We start from the raw sequence: 20,597 nt of genomic DNA, 5'->3' as shown, positions 1-20,597 counted from the left end.
GTACAACAGTTAGGCACTGTTTAAAAAAAAACTATTTTTTACCTGTCAAAGGTTTTGACATCTGAATAGTAGGTATATAAAAAGATACACGTATTCGAGTGAAACGTTGTGTCAAAATTTCAAAGCTAATCGGTGAAGAACTTTTCGGAGATTTCAGCGTGTGTTGCTCATACGTCCTACAGATGCGCTGTTTACAAAAAAAACATGTTTTTTTCCTGTCACAGGTGAGGCATGTATATAGTAAGTATATAAAATCACTCGCCTATTCGAATACAATATTGTGTGAAAATTTCAAAGCAATCGGTAAAGACGTTTCGAAGATTTCCCTCACATGAAAAACACTGTTTTTCAAAAAAGCATGTTTTTTCCTGTCACAGACGTGACATCTATATAATATGTATATAAAACCTGCTCGGATGTGAATGGAATATTATGTGAAAATTTCATGGCAAACGGGGAAGAACTTTCGGAGATTAGTGATTTTCAACAAACGAACATTTCCATTTTTATTTATATACTAGCTGTACCCGTCATACGTTGCTGTGGCTCAGTCTACTTAAATGGAAAAGAAAGAAAAGAGAAAGCGCTCGTTTCAAATATGTTTAATTTCACAATGCTTGTTTGTATGCAATATGTTTTGTTGTTCTGTTGTGATATAGAGATTATCCATTGTCTGTGGCGATATAGAGATTATCTGGTTTGCCGACTCTAGAACACGCAACATATAATTTTCGCTATAAGAAAATTGTTTATATCTAGACACATTCCGTGTCTAGATATAAACTGCACAATTCTAAAGATTGACCCTTAGCCTTGTTGATGGTGATTGCAATTTTAAATTACAATATCTTAAATTGAAATTGGCATATCTATTGGAATCATAGGAATGCGAGGAATGAGAACATCTTCATTTTTTAAAGGTCCTGTCAAGATTGTTGCTTCTAGAACGTTGCTGATTATTTTTGTTTACTGTTACGGCCCTCTCGGGTCGCAACTGGGTTCTTACTCTTATGTTGTTAGAGGAAGGGTATCCGGCCCCAAGCCAGTAGTGGCTTTCAAGGGATGTGATCAGTAACGCAAGTAAACTAAAAGGGGAAGGGAAAGAAAGGCAAAAACTTAATATTATAATTAGCACCTTCACCAATAAATATATATAAGAAGATTACTCGGGGGAGGGTATAAACACTACACAGGAGTATTATCTACACTGTCGACTTCTTCTGAAGACTCTGGATCTTCTCGATGCCAAGTTCTCGGTGCTCTCGTGGCCTCACGACGAATCCTTCGAAAAGCTGAGTCTACCCCGGCCACAGGCCAGCCAAAACACAGTTCCACTGGGGGCACCGCCATGGAGGCCGTCAACCACAAGTCCAGCAGACAGCTGGCAGGTTCCGGATCAGCAACGCTGGTCAGGCCACTCCACGAGCGATACTAGGGTAGCGCCCTAGTCAGGAGCCTCGTGTGATACCACAGATCACTCTCCTGTCCACAATACCCCAGTGGTTAATCGTCTCCACCAGTCAGTCCCGGGTATGACAATCCTCAACTGCCGCTTCACAGGCAGGGTAACACCACAGTGTTCATCCGGGAGGCGACTCACAGCTGCTGCAGCAAAACACCTGGTGTCGAGACGGCTGCCTTGGGTAGACTGACTCAACTTCCCTTACAGCAGTCCCAGGTCGACTCTGTAAGCAGACACGTCATCAATAACAGGGACACACAAAAGCACCTCACTTACAGGCTCAGACACAAACGCCCGACTATCAACTCCATAGATGGCGTTGTCGTCTGAGCACCACCTCACCAGAGGTCAGCAGCGGCTGTGTTGTGAGCTGAACAGGACTGGAAACTGGCCCTCGTGACCAGTACACCTCGTCCTCACCAGGTGTCGTCGTCCATTTGGAGGGGTTTTCGGGAGCTGACCCACAGATGGCGCGGTCGTCACTGCTCCGTGCTCGGACGTTGGATTCGGGTCCGTAACATTTACTGCAAGGCACGTGGCGCTGCAAAGCGTTAGCTGATTGATATTTCGCAACATGACAATTGGCACGCAGATTTTCAATTGCCGTACGTGTGATGGTATCCCTACCAGATCGAATGAATTAAAAAATTCTGTTGGATAACTAACCGCTTCATCTGCTTTTTCAACAGTGTCGACATACTTGTATCGAGGAATTGCAGGTAATGTTTGCCTGAAATCTCCTGCAAGCAATATTAATGCATTCCCAAATGGTCTGATGTTTCCACGCAAATCTTCTAATGATCGATCAACAGCCTCGAGCAATTTTTTGTGGGCCATTGTGCATTCATCCCAAACGATTAGTTTACATTTCTGCAATACTTTTGTCATGCCGGATGCTTTGGAAATGTTGCACGTGGGAGTTTCATTGAATTGCATGTTTAATGGTAATTTCAATACTGAAGTAGTAGTTCTTCCACCTGGTAACAATGTCGCAGCTATTCCGGACAATGCAATAGCTAAGGTTATGTCATTTTGGGATTGAAATGCTGCCAGAATCAATCTAATTAGGAAGGATTTACAATTCCTCCTGGCGCATCTAAGAAGATTTCTCCAAACCCGTTAATGACAGTTTGAATTATTTGATTGTAAATTCCTTTTCAATCAAACGTTCCCTTAGGAATATTTGAATGCACATACGACAACAGATTGTAATTTTGTTAACGATGCAATTCTACATTGAACAAAGCAGCAGCAGATCGATTCGGTGATGGCATTTCCAATTGATTTAGAATTTTGTTCGCGAATTCTAAGCAAAATCTTCAATCATTATCAACGTTTCGTTGTAGATTTCTGCTGTGAAATCCATGTTCATATTTGAATTTTTCTTGCGTATTCGACGGATAATATCTTAAGCCATGTGCGATTTATATTTGTCCCATAACTTTGTTGGAGAGCAGGTGGTCAATATAATGTGACGTGTTGGACGTGTCATTAATGCATGCATCCCAGTGTTGGTCGTTCTCCAATAAATTCCGAGCTTGACATACACTACGGAAAGTGGCATGTGTTACGCCGTTGACAAATCTCAGTGGCTGGAAAGACAATGGACCGGGCACATTTACCAACAGCATGCGAAGAAAGAAGCATTTATCTTGATTGGGCTGCACGGTGTACAGTCTGCCTATCGTAGTTTATTTTAATATTCCAGGTTGTCCGTCGACTCGGTCTCCTCGTTTGCGTCGTTCAAATGATTTTCTACTGGCATTCCATGTGTAATACGTATGCACTTCCGAATATAGCAGCGTTTTCGCAAACGCGTCATTTTGACATAACGTGAAGAAAGCAGTTAACGTTGTAGCCTGTGGATTCATAGATTTTTGTTGTACATTTGCAGCTGTGAAATAAACGTTGTGTCCATTTTCTTGTTTAAAAAAAAAATAAAAAATGCTAACGAAAAATTCAAATCAAACGCATATCAATCGACACAGCTCAATTTCACCACCAATTGCACTGAAAAATAAGAAGAACAGGTAACAAAACGAAATAAAAACAATGAGAAAAGAAACAAATAAGCTATACCTACGAAATGAACAGTATGGTAAACAACACAGCTATGAAAATTCAATTTATCAATGCAATCGGAAATATTAAAATTGAATCGTAACATATTTTGTATATTATGTGTTGCTCTTACGTGCAACAGATGGTGCTGTTTTTTAAAAACCGCATGTTTTTACCTATCACAGGTGTGACATCTAAATATATTAGGTATACAAAAACACACACGTATTCGAATGGAACCTTGTGCCAAAATTTCAAAGCAATCAGTGACGAACTTTCGGAGATAAGAGCACCTGTTGCTCTTACGTCCAACAGACGGCGCTGTTTAAAAAAAAAATGTTTTTCCTGTCACAGGTGAGGCATGCGTATAGTAGGTATGTAAAAACACTCACTAATTCGAATGCAATGTTGTGTCAAAATTTCAAAGCAATCAGTAAAGAAGTTTCGAAGCTTTCCCTTACATGAAAAAACTCAAAAAATACAGCTTTTCAAAAAAAGCACGTATTTTCCCGTCACAGATGTGACATCTATAGAGTATGTATATAAAAATCCGTCCGGATGCGAGGGGAACGTTTTGTGAAAATTTCAAGGCAATCAGTGAAGAACTTTCGGAGATTAGCGATTTTGAACAAACGAACATTTATTATATATATATATATATATATATATATATATATATATATATATATATATATATATATATATATATATATATATATATATATATGTCGTACCTAGTAGCCAGAACGCACTTCTCAGCCTACTATGCAAGGCCCGATTTGCCTAATAAGCCAAGTTTTCCCGAATTAATATATTTTCTCTAATTTTTTCTTATGAAATGATAAAGTTACCCATTTCATTATGTATGAGGTAAATTTTATTTATTGGAGTTAAAATTAACGTAGATATATGACCGAACCTAACCAACCCTACCTAACCTAACCTATCTCTATAGGCTAGGTTAGGTTAGGTAGCCGAAAAAGTTAGGTTAGGTTAGGTAGGTTAGGTAGTCGAAAAACAATTAATTCATGAAAACTTGGATTATTAGGCAAATCGGACCTTGCATATTAGGCTGAGAAGTGCATTCTGGCTACTAGGTACGACATATATATATATATATATATATATATATATATATATATATATATATATATACATACATATATATATATATTTAAGATGAATAGGAAAACCAGGGATATACTGAACATCTTGTTTCAGATTCTTTACTTTAAAAAACATAACGTTTCGAATACTTCTCGTATTCATCATCAGATCTAAAAGAAAAAACAGAAATCACAATCAAATAACTGGTAAAAAAAGAACTCATACTGAATATAATTGCCTATCAAAGAAAGGAAAATGCTTAAAAAAACAAAATACTTAAGCGCACTTAAAGTGATCAATACAAATAAAACTTATTAATTGTCACATATATTAAAGCTAATTTAAAAATCCATTAAACTACAAGATGAAATTTATAACTACTAAAACACACCATTCTATTAAACTTACGTGAAGTGATCAAAAGTGAAACTTGATACCTAACACATAGATACTAAACACTATAACAAATATTTATATAATGACTACAAATCTACAAAAAATGTATGTAAAATACAAACAGAATAAACGACAATTATAAAGTACTAACCAAAATCTTATAAAAAAGTCAAATATTAAATAAAATTAAATACCAAAAAATGTATTATATATCCTAAATAAAAGATTATATTAATGTACAAAGTCAAGACTTGAAATAAGTAAGAAAAGGCAAAGACATGGTAAACTAAACAAAATTATAATAAAATTAAACTACCAAAATGAACTATAAATCAAATTACAGGGCCTACTGTGCACTATACAGTGTACAATTGAACAGCTAAAAGGTTGCTATTTAACAGAGGCCGCAGCTCCTTTATATATAAGGATTCCATTACTCTCAAATCTGACTGGCCATTCATACAAGTGTCCAGAATTTTAAAATCAGATTCCAGCAGAGAATGATCAAACTCATAACAATGGTTTCTAATCTCCGAAAATGCTGGTTTAGACAATGGTAATCCAGTCCTAAAAGATAATCCCCGGTGCTCAAGTATCCTATTCTTAAAGTTCCGAATGGAACTCCCGACATATCCAACATTACAGCTGGAACAATTATACATATATACGACATTTGAGCACAAGGGGGTAGGCACTTTATCTTTAAATTTAAAATAAGAGCCTATGGTATTTGTGTTGACAAAAATAAATCTAAAGTCTACTTGAGGATAACAATGCTGCAACAGTCTCCTCAAACGACTCCTTACAGAAAAGCTAATACTGCCATAAAATGGTAATTTAATATATTTAAGATCCCTTTCCACTGTAGTAATCCTACACGATGGGTGAAACTTCTTATTTAAGAAATTCCTTATAAAGGTATAAACCATATGCAAAGGATAACCATTATTTGAAAAAAATTTCACAAGAAAATTAATTTCTTGATCGAAGTTATTCCAATTAGAACATAAAACAAAGGCCCTATTCAGTAGAGTCTTAATTGCATTTTTCTTAAAAATATCAGGAACAAAGGAATTAAAATTTAAACCTAAACCAGTAAAGGTTGGTTTCCTAAAAACATTAGTGTTGAACCCATTAAGGTTATTCACTTTGACATCAAGAAATGACAATGAATTATCAACTTCACACTCTGCAGTAAAACGTATATTACTATGTTGTGCATTAAGATACTCTCTAAATTTCTCAATATGACATTGGTCCTTAAACAACAAAAAAGTGTCATCTAAAAGTGTTGTTTAAGGACCAATGTCATATTGAGAAATTTAGAGAGTATCTTAATGCACAACATAGTAATATACGTTTTACTGCAGAGTGTGAAGTTGATAATTCATTGTCGTTTCTTGATGTCGTTTCACGGTCGACACTTATGTCGACCGTACTCTCAGCCACAGCTCAGGATGGAAACAAGTCGACGAAGAACTCTGTAGGGTAAGGCAGGTCCTAGTCAATAACGGCTTCTCCAATGGTTTCATCGAAGACATCATAAGAAGGAAAGTGAAAAGCCATGCAACCTCTGAAGAGACAACTAACACAACACCTATACCCCCTATTAGACTATTTTACAGGAACTTCTTTTCCACAGCTCATAAAACGGAGGAAAGGGTCTTGAAAGATATTGTTAATAGAAATGTGATAACTACAGACAAAAATCAGAAGATACAACTGACGATTTACTATAAAACCAGAAAAACGGCCAGCCTACTCATGAGAAACTCTCCAGACACAAAGCAGAACGCTTTAAAAGAGACCAACGTCGTCTATGCCTTCAAATGCCCTCTTGGGGACTGTAAGCCTCAAAAAACCCAGTATATAGGCAAGACAACAACATCTCTTTCTAGGCGTTTAACGATGCATAAGCAACAGGGCTCCATTAAGGAACATATAATCTCTTCCCACAACCAAACCATCGCCAGAGAAATCCTAGTAAACAACACAGAAATCATCGATAGATACAGCGATAGCAGGCGGCTTGACGTTTGCGAGGCACTACACATCAAGAAGTCAACACCAGCAATCAACAGCCAATTATTGCACAACTATATTCTACCCACCTCAAGACTCCACTCCAATATAGAAGCATCAAGAAATATGGACCAATAGGCTTTCTACAAACACTTCTATTCAATATCCATTGTTTCGTGTTCAGTCTTGTGTTGATGAAATTAATACCCTATTAATGCCACATCTTGTTCTGTCTTGTGTTAATGCCACATCACCTCTTCCACCTCACTCAAATGTAGATATAAAATCGGAGATGCGTAAGTTCTATTCAGTTGTGTATTTGTGAACTAAAGTCTTTGAAAATGTAATAAGTTTTACGAAACGCGCTCGTGTCGCGTCAGAATAGAAATAAAAATGAATTTTGGAGAATTGATTTTTGATTTACCTCCAACAGTGAAAAGAAATGTACGAAAGATTGAGAAAATTCGTGTTAGAATTATTAATCTTACTTTTTCGGTCATATTTAATAATATATATATATGTATATATATATATATGTATATATATATATGTATATATATATGTATATATATATATGCATATATATATATATGTATATATATATGTATATATATATATGCATATATATATATATATATATATATATATATATATATATATATATATATATGTATATATATATATATATATATATATATATATATATATATATATATATATATATATATATACATATATATATATATATATATATATATATATATATATATATATATATATATATATATATATATATATATATATATATATATATATATATATATATATATATATATGAATGTCGTACCTAGTAGCCAGAACGCACTTCTCGGCCTACTATGCTAGGCCCGATTTGCCTAATAAGCCAAGTTTTCCTGAATTAATATATTTTCTCTATTTTTTTCTTATGAAATGATAAAGCTACCCATTTCATTATGTATGAGGTCAATTTTTTTTATTGGAGGTAAAATTAACGTAGATATATGATCGAACCTAACCAACCCTACCTAACGCACTTCAGAGGCCATAAGGGCCTCACTGAGGTCATAAGGGCCACAGTGAGGCCATAAGGACCACAGTGAGGTCATAAGGGCCACAGTGAGGCTATAAGCGGTCACAGTGAGGCTATAAGGGTCACAGTGAGACCATAAGGCTCACAGTGAGGCCACAAGGGTCACAGTGAGGCCACAAGGGTCACAGTGAGGTCACAATGGTCACAGTGAGGCCACAAGGGTCACAGTGAGGCCACAAGGGTCACAGTGAGACCATAAGGCTCACAGTGAGACCATAAGGGCCACAGTGAGGCCATAAAGGCCACATTGAGACGATAAGGGCCACAGTGAGGCGTAAGGGCCACAGTGAGACCATAAGGCTCACAGTAAGACCATAAGGGCCATATTGAGGCCAGAAGGGCCACACCGAGGCTGGGCCAACTCAGCACTAGCGGCACTCGGCAGCACCCACCTGAAGGCGAAGCTTGGCTGAGTGGTAAGTTTGGCGCTCATGATGGGGTTGATGATGTGCTCGGAGGTTCCTCTGCGGACGCAGCCGTAGTCCCGGTTTTCCGTGCACGCTGACCCCAGGTTGAGCTCGTTGTGGAACAGGAAGTCCTCACCATGACGGTTGGACGTCAGTTCCTGAGAGAGAGTAATGGAATGTGAGGGAGAGTGGTGAAGGGTGAAGAATCGTGATGGAGGGTGAGAGAGAGTTACCTAGACACCATCAGCTGTTACTGTGTTACCTGGACACCATCAGCTGTTACTGTGTTACCTGGACACCATCAGCTGTTACTGTGTTACCTGGTCACCATCAGCTGTTACTGTGTTACCTGGACACCATCAGCTGTTACTGTGTTACCTGGACACGATCAGCTGTTACTGTGTAACCTGGACACCATCAGCTGTTACTGTGTTACCTGGTCACCATCAGCTGTTACTGTGTTACCTGGACACCATCAGCTGTGTCTGTGTAACCTGGACACCATCAGCTGTTACTGTGTTACCTGGACACCATCAGCTGGTTCTGGCAGTATCATATGGATGAACTGAATTGTTTACCTGTCAATGATTATCTAAGCATCCTGGGATTAAATTTTAATCCCTCAGAAAACATTATGAATTACTAACGGAACTCCTACAATCAAGGCAGGCAAAAAACATGTTGCTTAAGAAAGTAAGTAAAGATCTTTCAGATTTTCTTCGTGGGGTTTGTTTCTTAACCAGCTTACTACTTACGGGCCCTTCTGTGTACACTCAAGTGTTCGTCTTAATCATTTAACTATTTTATTAATTAGTCGGTTTAAAGCACTTTATAAAACGAAATTAAGTTACTAAAATCATCATCATTGTAGATGAATTTATTGCTCGAAACAAGACATTGATTTGTATTATTAAAGTCGTCTCTGATTATTTGTTGATTATTTCTCTTCAATTTTCAGTTCAAGTGATTTTATAAAAATTTGGATGTTGATTTAAATTTTCGTTATCAAAGGGGTATATATTACCTCATTCGTCTATATTAAATATATATTCTATATTTATATTTTCTCGTCTATATTTTCCGACTCACTGCTGATTACACTAGTCATTTAAGATCCCACAAATCTTACCTAGTACGACTTGCCTTGTGTGAGGTATTTCTTTCGTATTTTTGAGTTATCAGCGAATTTTCACATTTTCCTGTAATCCTGTTTTTAGTTCACTCGAATATAATATGAAAATCATGGGGTCTATAACCAATTTTTATTATTATCATTATTGCAAAAATAACTAACCGCACCACAAGAAAAAGAGAGAGAGAGAGAGAGAGAGAGAGAGAGAGAGAGAGAGAGAGAGAGAGAGAGAGAGAGAGAGAGAGAGAGAGAGAGAGAGAGAGAGAGAGAGAGAGAGAGAGAGAGAGAGTAAACATACACAGTCAAGTATAACTCACCGGCTTGATGATCAGAGCAGAATCACGTATGTAGCTGAGACTATGATCGTTTAAGTACATCTGGAACTCCCAGTTCTGGTGGAGACGAAGCATAGACAATTGTCTTATTATCATATCATCACTCATACTGTGGCTTATCATATTTTCACTCATTCTGTGACTTATTATCATATCAACACTCATACTGTGGCTTCTTATCATATTTTCCCTGATCATATTGTGATTCATAATACTAATTTTCGGAACTGAGGTTCTAAAAATGCAGTTACTCTGCATACCCATATTCACATATTCAATATCTAATATTGCAGTTTATCATATCGTTACTCATTATACCTCATCATACTCTTAAACCTATAACTCAAGAGACGTTCACTAAGTATATTGTTAATCAGAACTGGTTTTATCATTGTATTACTCATTACACTCATAAATCTGTATATGCAGTCTGTTCTTCATACAATCGTTCATGATATTGTTATTTATCTGTCACTCATATACATATGATGCTCATAAACATTAATTTGCTTCAACTCATATTTTCATTCATTGTTTTCATAATCATCATACAATCACTTGTTAAAATGTTATTCACAATACTGTAATGTATCAAGGCGGAACTTAATACTATTTTCAATAACCATGTCATTGTTACTCAACAAACTCTCACATAATATTTGTGACTCAACAAATTATCGCATAATATGTGTTACTCAACAAATTATCATATGATGTTTGTTACTCAACAAACTCTCAAATAATATGTGTGACTCAACAAACTATCATATGATGTTCATTACTCAACAAACTATCACATAATATTTGTGACTCAACAAACTATCACATAATATTTCTTACTCAGCAAACTATCACATAATATTTCTTACTCAACAAACTATCACATACTATTTCTTAACAAACTATCACATAATATTTCTTACTCAACAAACTATCACATAATATTTCTTTCTCAACAAACTATCATTTTATGTTTGTTACTCAACAAACTATCGTATAATATTTCATACCCAACAAACTATCACATAATATTTGTTACTCATCTTTTTCATCATATTTTAACTTAATATATAATCATTGATCTCATTTCTTTTATTTATTATTTACCAACAAAAAGGTACAATGGCTTGCGAAGGTATAGATCTTGGCGACTAAGTGATTCATTCTTGCCAGGCAAGACGTTTCAGAGCAAGACGTAACAGAGAAACAAACTTTTCTCTGTTTGCTGTAAACGTCATTGTACCATTAAAAATAGTTAGATGATAAGTTCGAGCCATGAGGGGGATTCGAACCGGCACCTTGGGTGCTCCTAAGCACATGCCTTTACCTACTGGACCACAACCTGCTACACAAGTAATAAAGGCTGGGATTGAACTGAATCCACGAGGCGTCCCAAGGCATCGACCTGGTACACAATCAAGGTTTCACACAATGCCCTACAACACTCTGATGGGGTATATGAGTTCCAGCCCTCACTTCATATGTTCCCAGTGAGCAGGTTCGAATCCTCCTCATGGCTTTAACTGATTTTGTCAATGATATATCACCTTAGTGAGATGTCTTGTGCAGTCAAAATACTGTTACTCATCATACAATCTCACACAATTATTCAACATACTATATCACACACTTATTCATCATACTATCTCACACACCTATTCATCTACTATCTCACACACCTATCATCTACTATCTCACACTGTTATAACCACACATACGTCATGTAAATATTGGTGTTAGTGTATGTGGAGGTCATAAACTCAGTCACTTATTTTTCGTTAGCTTACTCTTGTAAAAATATTACTGTACAGAATTACAGAAATTTACGATCATACACACATATATTAAAAGTATGTGTATATGGTGAATAAGTCATAATAACCGGCGACCGCTTAATTACTGGAACTCCTCCATTATCCCCCCCCCCCCCCCGACCCTTGGTGAACGTCTCCAGCAAGTGTACCAACTGTATATAAAAATGACTTCCTTATGTGTTCACACATATTGACGTATATGCTTAAGTTCCTTGAGGCTTTGTATATATATTATATTTTATTATATATATCTATATGGACTTGTTGTAAATATTGTGGAGTGACTTGCTATGTTGACAACACAGTCATTCTCGGCCGTCCAGGCCGCTGGCACGTCACTACTTCCCTGATTTTCCCGAGAGGCAGACGTCATACGTTCCCCGCCCCCGAGACAGTTACTCACCCCGCCCCCGAGACAGTTACTCACCCCGCCCCCGAGACAGTTACTCACCCCGCCCCCGAGACAGTTACTCACCCCGCCCCCGAGACAGTTACTCACCCCGCCCCCGAGACAGTTACTCACCCCGCCTCCGAGACAGTTACTCACCCCGCCCCCGAGACAGTTACTCACCCCACCACCAGACATGGTGATTTCAGGCTTCCAGATATTGTTGTTGAGATCGTTGAAGTCATCGTTGAAGATAAGGCAGGGAAAGCTCCGGCAGCTGGCCGGATCAACAACATCTGGGAAGGACAATGTTATCTTCACTATAAGTTTTAATTACTAAAACACTTTAAATATATTTACAAATTCTAGACAATGAGAAAATCCCCCCAGCGCTGTGAGGTGGGCGCGAACCTGGGACCAAGGCCATACCAACAGCATACTCTACCACTTGACCATCGTAGAGTAATGTGGTTGTTAACGCCGCAGTCGCAGGTTCTCGCCCCAACTCACAGCCCTGGTGAACTTTCTCATTGATGTATATCACGTTAGGGAGAGTTCTGTGTGAATACTAGACAATGTTGTCTACTTATGAATGATATTAAAAGACAGAATGTTAGTAAATTTAAACTTTTTTGGCAGGTAGAATGTTGTTCGGTTATTGCTGGTCGATATATCACCTTGAGAGTAGCAGCCAGCATGAGGCTGGTTACTACTAAGTTCCTGAAGTTAAGGCTTCCAGTTTGCGGCTGCTCACAAAGTTGGGGCAGGTGGGGGACCTCGGGAATATTGACCATATGAATAAGTCCGCCGTCACCCCTCTAGTGTTGAATGCATTAACGTCCTCAACAGTCCAACAATAATGAATCAAGGCTGGAGACGAGTCTTCACGCACAGGTCTTCAGCTGTATCGTGGGGAGCAAGCCATCTAGCAGCGCCTTAAATGTATAAAATCAGTACAAGCTTGTGCTTCATGTAAGGTTTTGAAACCCCTTCATGAGAGTTGGAATAAGATGCGCCTTAGGGTTTGGAGATTCTTGGCAGCATTGTCGCCAGACTCAACACGAGGCTTTGCTAGATCATCCACCAGATTAACTTCTGTCCCAAAATGTTATTTACATCAGAGAGAGAGAGAGACCACAGGACGAAGACCAACATAACATCCGTTCACTCATCCTGTCGCCCAGATATTGAGAACTTATCACAAGGGAGTCAAAAGTTTTCCCAGAACGTGTAAAAATAAGCAAGCTGGTGGCAGCTTACCATGTTGACCCTCTCCCTTTCTGGCTCCTTGTCGACGTGAGGGGGCTTAGTGGGGGCTGCCGGAGTGTGATGCTCCATGGGTCAGTCCTCTGTCCTTTTGCAGCCTTATTCTCCGGCTGCTGTCTTTATCAATTTTGCCAGAACTCTTTTTTTTTTTTTTTTTTCCTTTTCCTTGTGTTTCGTTTCCCCCCCCCCCCCCCTCTTCTCCTTTCTGATTGTCATTTCCTGCGAACCTTTTACCCGTTTTGATTATTCTCTTGGACTTCTTCTATTTTGACACCCGGGTATTTGAGGAGGCATACTCTTGCATCCGTTGAACTATAGTACCCGACGTCGAAAGCGAGGGGAACCTTTTATTGTCAATCCTCCTTTCATCACTGAACCCTATCTCGACGGACTCACGGTTCTTAAGGTAGCGTTTGTGGGGCGTATACTCACGACGCGCCCCTGGGGGGCCCCAGCAAGATCGGCGATAGCTTCTTGTTGGGTGTCCTACCTCTAATTATGGCTCCATGGTGGGTGTGGGGGCACATTCGTGAATGAAAGTTTTTTCCTTGTTTTCAGGCTGATAATATTTCCGTTGTTCCTTCTCAGGCTCGTGGGGTGGGCGACCAAGCCCCCAAGTCGGACTGTGTTGGAAGACCAGGCCCTGTAGCCCCCGCTGCATTGGGCCCCGACCCCCTGACTGCTCCCCTCCCTACTCTGTGGTAGGGTCGAGTTCCCAGCCCCTAGTGGTGACCACTTCGTCCCCTTGCACAGCTCTGTCTCTCATTGTGACTACTGCACCTTTTACCCCCCCCCCTCTCTCTCTCTGGGGGGTTCTCAACGCCGTTCTCGCCACAGACGCACTCGCACGATCCCTTCTCGTACTAATACTTGCAACGCCTTGTTTGGTCCCGCTACGTGGGCTAAATACTTTGATCTCCACCATCTGGATTCTACTCCTGACGATTTCTCCCTCCATAAACACCTTGTTGATTCAGTAGATGCCTCTGTTACTTTTAACTCCACCAGTTACGGTACGCGTGTCGTCGCTGCTCCTTCTCAGGATGCAGCTACTCGATTAGCCACTTTGTCCTGCATTGGAGAGACCCCTGTCCAGGTCTCCAAAAACGCTCGGTTAAATGCCAGTGTTGGCACTGTTCTCCTCCCACAGCATGTTGCAACTGGTGTTCGGAACCTCATAGATTGCCATGAGGATATTAAACATATCCTCGAAGCCCAAGGCCATTCTGTCCTCCAGGTGGACACATATACTCAACCCCCTCGTGGTCGTCGCAGTCAGCCCCTTCGAGTTGTTAAAATCACCTTTGATAGTAGGGCCCTTCCGCCCTCTATTATTCTTGCTGGTGCCAGATGCTCCGTTCAGGAGTACATTCCCTCTCCTAGACTTTGCAATAAGTGTTGGAAGTTCGGGCACGGTGTCCTCAAATGCACAAGTACTGTGTATCTATGCCCCATGCGTGGGGACGATAGTCATTCTAAGTCAGAGTGCACTTCTCCCCAGGTTCGCTGCCTCAATTGCGGTGAGGCCCACCTTACTTTCTCACGCACGTGTATAGACTACAAACTCAAGGAAGCCCTCCTCAACTTGAAGCACCGTGATCGTCTGTCTTTTCCTGAAGCGAGACGCCAAATTCGTCGTCTCACCCCTTTTGCGGCCGTATCCTATGCTCGCGTGTTGCGTTCGACCTCTCCTCGTCCTTCCCACCTTCTTCAGTCTCACAACCGTTTCCAGGCCTTAAACCCAACCTCATCTACCACCTACTCCCCTATTCCTTTGCCTCCTGTCCCGCCAAGTTTCCCTCTTGGTTCTCCTTCTGGGGTTTCCCCCCTTCTGGATCTTGACCTTGATCCTGAGATTCTTTAATAAACTGTGTTCTTCTTTACCTTTGTTTCTTTCTTGTTTTCTGTTACTGTCCTTTCTCTTTGATAATGTCTATTCTTCAGTGGAATACTCGTGGATTTTATGCCAACTTCCATGAACTCCAACTTCCAATTACACAGTTTTCACCACTTTGTGTTTGTCTCCAGGAACCCATGCTTGGTGCTCGTCCTGGTCACTTTCGTGGTTATTCCTTTCTTTCTCTCCCTCCCATAACTCTCCCCCCCCCCCACCATAACTCTACTGCTCTCTTAATTCGATCAGATATTCTTTCGTCCCCCTACTTCTTCCGTCACCTATCCATTGTTCTGTTGCCCGTGTTTTTATGGGTAAATGGTATAGTCTGTTCCATTTATCTCCCCCTAAATGTCCCGCTTTCCCTTCCTGATCTTAAGCACCTCCTGGACTCCTTGCCAGAGTCGGTGCTCCTTTTGGGTGATTTCAACTGTCGACATACCCTCTGGGGTGATATTCTGACAAACACCCGAGGCCGAGCCCACTCATGTGGACTCTCGGACTCGCACCCTTTCCTGTCTTGATCTTTCTCTCTGCTCGTCGTCCCTTTACTTAGATTTCACGTGGCAGGTTCTTGATGACCTCCATAACAGTGATCATTTCCCCATCCTCGTTTCCTTTTTCTCCTTCCACCCTCCCCTCTCCTTCCCTAGGTGGCAGTTTGCCAAGGTTAACTGGAGCCTATTCACCCTCCGTGCTACTCTCTCTGACCTCTCCTCTCTGCCTCTTCCTCGCGCCCTCTTTCTTTTTTATGACACTGTCTTCAACGCTGCCCTCTGCTCTATTCCTCGCTCTTCCTCCCGGGGCACACAGAAGTGCGTTCCCTGGTGGAATGTGGACTGTGCTAGGGCTGTCCGCTGTAAGCATGCAGCCTGGAAGAAATACCGCCGCCGGCAGACGGCTGATTCTTTTATTTTGTTTCGGAAGGCAAGTGCGGTGGCCCGTAGGACCATCCATACAGCTAAACGTGAGAGTTGGAAATCTTATGTTTCCACCATTACGTCTGATACTCCTCTGCCACAGATCTGAAAGAAGATTCGTAAGATTGCGGGCAAGTTCATTTCAGATGTCTCGCCGGTTTTCCACCTCCGCGGTACTCTTGTGGTGGACCCAGTGACGGTCGCGACAGAACTGGGTTCCCACTTTTCTTCTGTTAGCTCTGGTTCTCATCTTCCTCAATCCTTCCTTCTTCGTAAGCCTGTTCTTGAATCTTATCCTTTAGATTTCCACACTCATCTCCGCCTTCCCTATAATGATCCTTTCTCTCTTTCTGAACTTCAGTCTGCCTGGCCCTCTGTGGATCTACAGCAGCGGGCTCGGATGACGTTCATTATGAGATGCTTCGCCATTTCCCGCCGTGCACGTCTCCGTATTTACCGAGTCTGTATAACCAGGTCTGGGAGTCGTCGTCCGTCCCTGAGGACTGGCTTGATGCTGTTTTATTCCCTATTCGGAAACCAGGGTCTCTCGGTACGTCCCCTAAGGACTTTCACCCTATTGCTCTCACGAGTTGTGTCTGCAAGCTCTTTGAGCGTAGGGTAAATGTCCGCCTGATGTGGTTTTTGGAACACCATCACCACCTCTTTCCTTCTCAATTTGGTTTTCGCAAGTGCCGCAGCACGACTGATGTCCTGGTGAACTTGGAGATCTATATTCGTACTGCTTTTTGCTGCGAAGACCTCCGTTGTTGCTGTCCTTTTTCACCTGGAAAAGACTTATGACACGACTTGGAGATACCATATTCTGTCCCAACTTCGTTCTTTTGGCCTTCGTGGTAATCTCCCTCTCTTCCTTCGAAGCTTTCTCTCTCGTCGTACCTTTCGAGTCAGACTTGGTACCCTGCTCTCTGCCTCTTTTCGGCAGTATGAAGGTGTGCCCCAAGGTAGTGTTCTGAGTACTACTCTTTTTCTGGTTGCCCTCAATGGTCTTCTTTCCTCCCTTCCTTCAGGCATCTTCTCCGCTCTTTATGTTGACGATCTTACTCTTTGCTGTCAAGGTGATGATTTACCTCTCCTTCAACGGCAGCTTCAACTTGCGATTGATGCCTTGTCATCTTGGGCCACCAATCATAGCTTCAAGTTCTCTACTACTAATACTTGTGCCATGACTTTTACTCGGACGCGGGTCGTTCTTCGTCCCTCTTTGTCACTTTATGGTCGTCTCCTTAAATACAAAGATTCCGCAAAGCTTTTGGGTTTATTCTTTGACACTCGTTTGTCTTGGTCGCCCCATATCTCTTACTTCCGTGTTGAATGCTCTAAGGCCCTTAACCTACTTAAGGTTTTGTCCCATATTTCTCGGGGAGCGGATAGGCGCACGCTCCTCTATTTGCATTCCTCCCTCGTCCTGTCTAAACTCGATTATGGTTGCCCTGCATACTCTTCTGCTTCTCCTTCTACTCTTCGCCGTCTTGATCCTTTGCACCATACTGCGTTGCGCCTCAGCTCTGGTGCTTTTCGTTCAACTCCTGCTCTCAGCTTGTATGCTGACACAGGCTTCCAGTCTCTCCAGGTCCGCCGTGATCGCTACAGTCTTCGTTATCTTTCGCGATCCTTCCAACATCCTCACTCTCTCAAAAGTCTCTTTGACTTTTACCCCTCCTGTAGTTCCTGTTCCTCTTCACCACCTCCCTCTGTCCGTTTGACTCGCTTACAAGATTCTTTCAGTTCATATTACCAATGTTTCTCCTCGTATTGTTCCATCCCTGCCCCCTTGGAGGGTCCCCCTTCCCAAATTTTGTACTTCTCTGTCCCGCATTACTAAAGCTTTTACCGCTCCTACGGTTCTGAAACTCCTCTTCCTTCAGCACTTTTCTTCTCACTCCCACTCCGTTCCCATCTTCACCGATGGGTCTAAGTCTGCTGACGGTGTGGGCTACTCTGTTGTTTTTCCTGACCACACTTATGTGTCGCCTTCCTCCGGAGGCTAGCATCTTCACAGCAGAACTTTATGCTATTCTCGATGCTCTTCGTCTCCTGCTTTCCCGGTGTCAATCCTCCTTTGTGGTGGTAGTTGACTCGCGTAGTGCCCTCATGGCTTTAGGGTCCTTTAATCTGGTCTACCCGGTGGTCATCGAGATTCAACATTGGCTGTTTCTTATCTCTAGTAAATTTAAGTCGGTTGAGTTTTGCTGGGTTCCCAGCCATCTTGGTGTCTCTTTAAATGAGCGTGTGGATGCTGCCGCTAAGGAACTTGCACTTGCCGCACTTGTCCCATCTCTTGTAAAAGTATACCTTATTCCGGTTTTTACCCTGTTATTCATGCCTCCATCCTTGCCCGCTGGCAGCGTTGTTGGTCTTCTGTTATTGGTAACAAACTGCGTACTCTTAAGAGTCGTGTGTCGCAATGGCCTTCCTTCTACCACCGTAACCGGAGGTGGGAAACGGCTCTGGCTAGGTTACGTATTGGCCATACCCGTTTAACTCACGGTCACTTAATGGAGCGCCACCCTGCTCCTTATTGTCCAAATTGCATTGTCCCTCTTACTGTCATGCATATCCTTGTTGAATGTCCTGACTTCCAGGACGAGCGTGTGTCTTGTTTTCCGACCGTCCCCCACGGTCGTTTGTCCCTCGATAGAATTCTTGGCGACTCGGATACTTTTGATATCGTTCGCCTTATGCGTTTCTGTTCTCGTATTGGCATCCTTGGTGATATTTAGCGACATCTGATTATCCCACACATTTGATGGTGCTACATAGCCTTCTCGGTTTGGTGCATTCTATTGATAATTATTTGCTTACCATGTTGATTATTAACGATGACGATCTCTAACTACCGTGCGGCGAGACATTCTCAATATGAAGTTATTAATAAAGTATACTCCTTTGATTGGAAGTTGAACAGTGCAAGACGAGATTATAATACCTCTCACAATTGAAGGTTAATACTCACTATAGCTCTCACACGGTGGTGGGGGAGTACCCACAATGGGCATCCTCCCCCTCCCCAGGATCTCCCTTCATCCCTCCCCAGCCCTCCCTAATCCCCCATGCCCTCCCTTCTCCCCCACCTCGAAGTCCTCCTTTCTCCCCTACCCCCTCTAAACTCTCCAGTATCCCCCACCCTTAGGGTGAGAGGATGGGTTTGGATATAGTGAAAGTGGGTGAGAGGATGAGTGTGGATATAGTGGCAGGTGGGTGAGAGGATGCGTGTGGATATAGTAGCAGTGGGTGAAAGGATGGGTGTGGATATAGTGGCAGTGGGTGAAAGGATGAGTGTGGATAAACTGGCAGTGGGTGAAAGGATGAGTGTGGATATAGTGGCAGTGGGTGAAAGGATGAGTGTGGATAAAGTGGCAGTGGGTGAAAGGATGAGTGTGGATATAGTGGTAGTGGGTGAAAGGATGAGTGTGGATATAGTGGCAGTGGGTGAAAGGATGAGTGTGGATAAAGTGGCAGTGGGTGAAAGGATGAGTGTGGATATAATAGCAGTGGGTGAGAGGATGGATGTGGATATAGTAGCAGTGGGTGAGAGGATGGGTGTGGATATAGTGGCAGTGGGTGAAAGGATGAGTGTGGATATAGTGGCAGTGGGTGAAAGGATGAGTGTGGATAAAGTGGCAGTGGGTGAAAGGATGAGTGTGGATATAGTGGTAGTGGGTGAAAGGATGAGTGTGGATATAGTGGCAGTGGATGAAAGGATGAGTGTGGATATAGTGGCAGAGGGTGAGAGGATGGGTGTGGATATAGTGGCAGAGGGTGAGAGGATGGGTGTGGCCGGGAGTTAATCCATGGGTGTGTGGCGTGTGAATATGGTGTGGCCGTGAGTCAGGTGACGAGTATGGACAGGAGTTAGCAGTGTGTGACGAGTGTGACGAGTCTCCACCAGCGCCTAGCAATAACTGCCTGGGAGATCAACTGTGGAGACGATGATGGGAGACTGATATTGAGAAGTTTACAAGATGGTCGTACCGGCAGCCAGGGCTCCACAGACCACTAACAGGAAGCACAGCGCCCTCATCCTCGTCTGAAAGGGGAGAAAAGGAGATGTAAAAAGATGTTGTGATATAAAGAGATGGAGAAGATAACATTGATAATATTGCCCTGCATTATCTTTAAGGAGTGGAAACATAAGTACTGACTTTTGGGTTAATAAAGAAAAACTGGAGAGAAATATAGACACCACACAGCTGAACAGTCGTCTGGCACCACACAACAGTACTGTTGCCTGGCACCACACAATAGTACAGTAGCCTGCCAC

The 20,597-nt window shown here is 41.7% G+C and overlaps 1 protein-coding gene across 1 annotated transcript; it reads right to left on the bottom strand.

Annotated features, from left to right (window-relative positions):
• Positions 1 to 1,539: 1,539 nt before the first annotated feature.
• On the bottom strand, positions 1,540 to 20,360 carry LOC138349867 (beta-1,3-glucan-binding protein-like). Its single transcript, XM_069333405.1, has 5 exons — positions 20,309 to 20,360; positions 12,419 to 12,531; positions 10,016 to 10,090; positions 8,552 to 8,724; positions 1,540 to 1,685 (listed from the first exon to the last, which is right to left on the bottom strand). The coding sequence occupies exons 1-5, from the start codon at positions 20,355 to 20,357 to the stop codon at positions 1,664 to 1,666; spliced, it is 432 nt and encodes a 143-aa protein (XP_069189506.1). The 5' UTR covers positions 20,358 to 20,360; the 3' UTR covers positions 1,540 to 1,663.
• Between the last annotated feature and the right edge of the window lie 237 nt (positions 20,361 to 20,597).

This window comes from Procambarus clarkii, chromosome 4 (assembly GCF_040958095.1).
Source record: "Procambarus clarkii isolate CNS0578487 chromosome 4, FALCON_Pclarkii_2.0, whole genome shotgun sequence".
Classification (NCBI taxonomy): Eukaryota; Metazoa; Arthropoda; class Malacostraca; order Decapoda; family Cambaridae; genus Procambarus; species Procambarus clarkii.
The sequence above is the reverse complement of the archived record's forward strand: the minus strand, read 5'-3'. Positions and strand labels throughout refer to the sequence as shown.

Bases quoted from the DNA above. Each gene is read 5' to 3' on its own strand.
- LOC138349867 (XM_069333405.1), bottom strand. From the start codon at position 20,357: ATGAGGGCGCTGTGCTTCCTGTTAGTGGTCTGTGGAGCCCTGGCTGCC. The intron at 10,091-12,418 runs GTGAGTAACTGT...CGTCTCCACCAG, and splicing joins TCACCATGTCTGGTGGTGGG to AACTGGGAGTTCCAGATGTA. The intron at 1,686-8,551 runs GTGGGTGCTGCC...GTCTGCTTACAG, and splicing joins CAGCCAAGCTTCGCCTTCAG to AGTCGACCTGGGACTGCTGT.